This window comes from Diaphorina citri, unplaced genomic scaffold (genome assembly GCF_000475195.1).
Source record: "Diaphorina citri unplaced genomic scaffold, Diaci psyllid genome assembly version 1.1 scaffold4954, whole genome shotgun sequence".
NCBI lineage: Eukaryota > Metazoa > Arthropoda > Insecta > Hemiptera > Psyllidae > Diaphorina > Diaphorina citri.
The window spans coordinates 1-3899 of record NW_007382337.1 but is presented as its reverse complement, the minus strand read 5'-3'; the positions used below and the strand labels follow the sequence as shown (position 1 = coordinate 3899).

The 3899-nt window shown below is 36.0% G+C and overlaps 1 protein-coding gene across 1 annotated transcript; it reads left to right on the top strand.

The window, feature by feature from the left end:
• Window positions 1–258: 258 nt before the first annotated feature.
• On the top strand, window positions 259–1542 carry LOC103521305 (uncharacterized protein K02A2.6-like). Its single transcript, XM_008486415.1, has one exon. The coding sequence runs from the start codon at window positions 259–261 to the stop codon at window positions 1540–1542; it is 1284 nt and encodes a 427-aa protein (XP_008484637.1).
• Window positions 1543–3899: the final 2357 nt, after the last annotated feature.

The following is a 3899-nucleotide window of genomic DNA, read 5'->3' as shown; positions in this document are numbered from 1 at the left end:
ACCACTATACAAACTGATGCCAGTAAAGATGGTCTTGGATCATGTCTGTTACAGAATGACAGAGTGGTAGCTTATGCATCGCGATCACTTACGGAAACAGAAAAAAGATATGCTCAAATAGAAAAGGAACTTTTAGCTATTGTATTCGCATGTGAAAAATTTCATTATTATATTTACGGCAAGAAAACAAAGATACATACTGATCATAAGCCTTTGGTTACCATAGTGAAGAAAAATATTGCTAAAATATCTCCACGAATGCAGCGTATGATTTTGAAACTGATTGCTTATGACCTGGAGGTAGAATATTTACCTGGTACTCAAATGTACATTGCTGATGCTTTATCCCGGAATTTCATTGCAAGTTCAAAAGAAGAAAATTCTGATTGTGATATGTATATCCATGAGTTGAGCCCGTGTTATCCTGCCAGTCAAGAAAAATTACAAATGGTATTGGAGGCAACTCTAAAGGATCCAGACATTTTGCAGGTGATTCGATTGGTTCAAAATAATTCATGGCCCAATGGTGGAAAACAGTTAAATGAAAATGTAAAGATGTTTTTCCGAATCAAAGATACATTAACAACAATAGATGGATTGTTGTTCAAAGATAATAAAATTGTGATACCAAGAAATTTACAAACCCATATGCTGAATTTATTCCATGAATCGCACTTGGGAATGAGTAAAATAAAAGCGAAAGCTCGTGAATGTGTATATTGGCCCAATATGAATAAAAATATTGAAGATTTCATTCGAAAATGTGATATTTGCCAGAAATATTCGAATGAGAACCCTAAAATGCCCATGATATCTCACGAGGTACCTACTCGAGCGTGGGAAAAACTGGGTACCGATGTGATGGAATATAACGGTATAAATTACCTAGTGGTTTATGACTATTTTTCCAAGTGGATTGAAGTGAAGAGACTTAGAAACAAGGATTCGGTAGAACTCATTGATAAGTTTATGCAAATTTTCTCTTATCACGGAGCTCCAGATTTTGTAGTATCAGATAATATGCCATTTTCTAGTAGAATGTTTCAGAAGTTTTTTGATGAGTGGAACATTCGAAGTATTACTTCCAGCCCAAGGTATCCTCGGGGCAATGGTTTGTCTGAGAAAGCCGTTAACATTGCCAAGGATATGTTGAAGAAAAATGGTGATAAATTGGACCTTGCACTATTACAGTATCGGAATTATCCGATAGTAGGTATTGGTTATTCTCCTGCTCAAATGTTATTCAATAGAAATTTGAAAGAAAAGATCCCAGTGAGAAGTTCAGCATTGTGTCCAAAAGTTATTGATCCTGAGGAGATAAGAAACAAAATTGCTGCTATGCATGATTCAAACAAGAAATATTATGACCGAACAGCGAGACCTTTGCCTGACTGTAATGTGGGAGATGATGTACTAATCAAAACTCAGCCACAAAGACCATGGGAGAGAGGAGTAGTTATTCAACATCATAATACACCAAGATCTTATTTGGTTAAACAATATGGAGGCAGAGTTTTTATAGAAGATCAAGGCAACATCTGAAACCCTCATTCAATACAATGAACAATAAAGAAAGGGATAATGATGATTATTCTCCTGATTATGATGATTATTCTCCAGCTAATTATCCAAGAAGTTCTGCCCTGTTTTCCAGAGAACCTGAGACTGTTCTGAGATCTGAGCCTGAACATGAACAAGGGGATGGCGCTTATCAGTTAAGAGATCGGTCAACCTTGAAACAACCAGATCGTTATCAGGGGGGGATGTGAGATAATGTTGTCTTGGTAACCGTTGCCAGGGTACTTATTATTTTGATTGTGAAAAACTTCTGTCAAATTTGATGTTCTTTCATTCGAGATTTTGGAATATTTTGAATACAGTTTTCTCCAGTATGTTATCCATTTATATAAGTTGTTTCTTATTTGACTAGATGTTACATGGTGTCAGGTGTGACAAGAACATAGTAGTGTGACGAGTACGAGTTTGGCATGGCGACATTGCAATTAGACTCTCTGGGTAATGACATTGAGACAGAATGGACAGAAGAGATAATGGTAAAGAACAAAATATTAGAGTGTAAGTTAGATAGTGGGGCGCAGTGTAATGCTATATCATTGAGTACAGTAGAGGCACTCTATGAAGAAAGTAAGCATTTAGTAAAAAAACTGGTGAAGCCGACCAATTTGAAGCTAATAGCCTATAGTAATAATACTATCATCCCTGTGGGTACCATAAACATACCGTGCTACGTGAAAGGAACATTTTACCCGATTAAATTTGTTGTTGTACCCTTTAATTCTAAACCAATATTGGGTCTCAATACATGTTCAAAAATCGGTTTGATTAGACGAGTAATGCCTGTGGTTAAGACATTGAATTCGAAGGAGAATCTGATGCCTGTGGATAAGACATTTCAATCGAAAGAGGGATTAATTTCCCAATATGAAAAGGTGTTCACAGGAATAGGAAAGTTTCCAGGGAAGCCATATTCAATAAGATTGAAGGAGAACGCAGTGCCTGTGAATCATCCACCAAGAAGAGTTGCGAAAAATTTGTTTGATCGATTGAGAAGTAAATTAGATGAACTTGAGAGGAATAAAATTATCGTCAAGGTGAGTGAACCAAATGAATGGTGCCATGCCTTGGTTATACGAGAAAAGCCTAATAAAGATTTAAGGATATGTTTAGATCCAAGGGATTTGAATAGGTACGTGGTTAAAGATTCACATTACATACCTACCCAAGAGGACATATTATCGGATATGAGTAATAAGCAGATATTCAGTGTATTGGATATGACTAGTTCATTCCACCAAATTGTCTTAGACAAAGAGTCTACAGATTTGTGTTGTTTTGCCACACCGTTTGGAAGATATAAATATTTACGTTGTCCATTTGGTATATCGACAATAGCCGAAGTATGTCAGAGGAAAAACCATGAATTATTTGGAGATATTGAAGGAGTAAAAGTTTATATCGATGATATTTACATTGCAGCAGCGACAGAGGAGGAGCATGACGTTATTTTGAAGCAAGTGATGGAAAGAGCAAGTCAAGCTGGAGTCACAATGAATAAGGACAAGATACAGTTTAAGAAAAACAAGGTTACTATCCTTGGGTATCTAGTAAGTAAAAATGGTACTCAAATTGACCCTCAACGCACGGAAGCTATTTCAAAGATGAAGACTCCTACTGATAAGACTGAATTGCTTCAGTTTTTAGGAATGGTAAAATATTTTGCAAGGTTTATTCCTAATATTAGTGATATTACTAGCCCTCTACGTGAATTGACCAAGAAAGATGTTCATTGGGATTGGAAAGATGAACATGAAATTGCTGTGAAGAGGTTAAAAGATTTACTCGTTTCTGCTCCTATTCTTTGTCATTATGACTCGAAATTAGAGACCACTATACAAACTGATGCCAGTAAAGATGGTCTTGGATCATGTCTGTTACAGAATGACAGAGTGGTAGCTTATGCATCGCGATCACTTACGGAAACAGAAAAAAGATATGCTCAAATAGAAAAGGAACTTTTGGCTATTGTATTCGCATGTGAAAAATTTCATTATTATATTTACGGCAAGAAAACAAAGATACATACTGATCATAAGCCTTTGGTTACCATAGTGAAGAAAAATATTGCTAAAATATCTCCACGAATGCAGCGTATGATTTTGAAATTGATTGCTTATGACCTGGAGGTAGAATATTTACCTGGTACTCAAATGTACATTGCTGATACTTTATCCCGGAATTTCATTGCAAGTTCAAAAGAAGAAAATTCTGATTGTGATATGTATATCCATGAGTTGAGCCCGTGTTATCCTGCCAGTCAAGAAAAATTACAAATGGTATTGGAGGCAACTCTAAAGGATCCAGACATTTTGCAGGTGATT

Bases quoted from the DNA above. Each gene is read 5' to 3' on its own strand.
- LOC103521305 (XM_008486415.1), top strand. From the start codon at position 259: ATGCAGCGTATGATTTTGAAACTGATTGCTTATGACCTGGAGGTAGAA.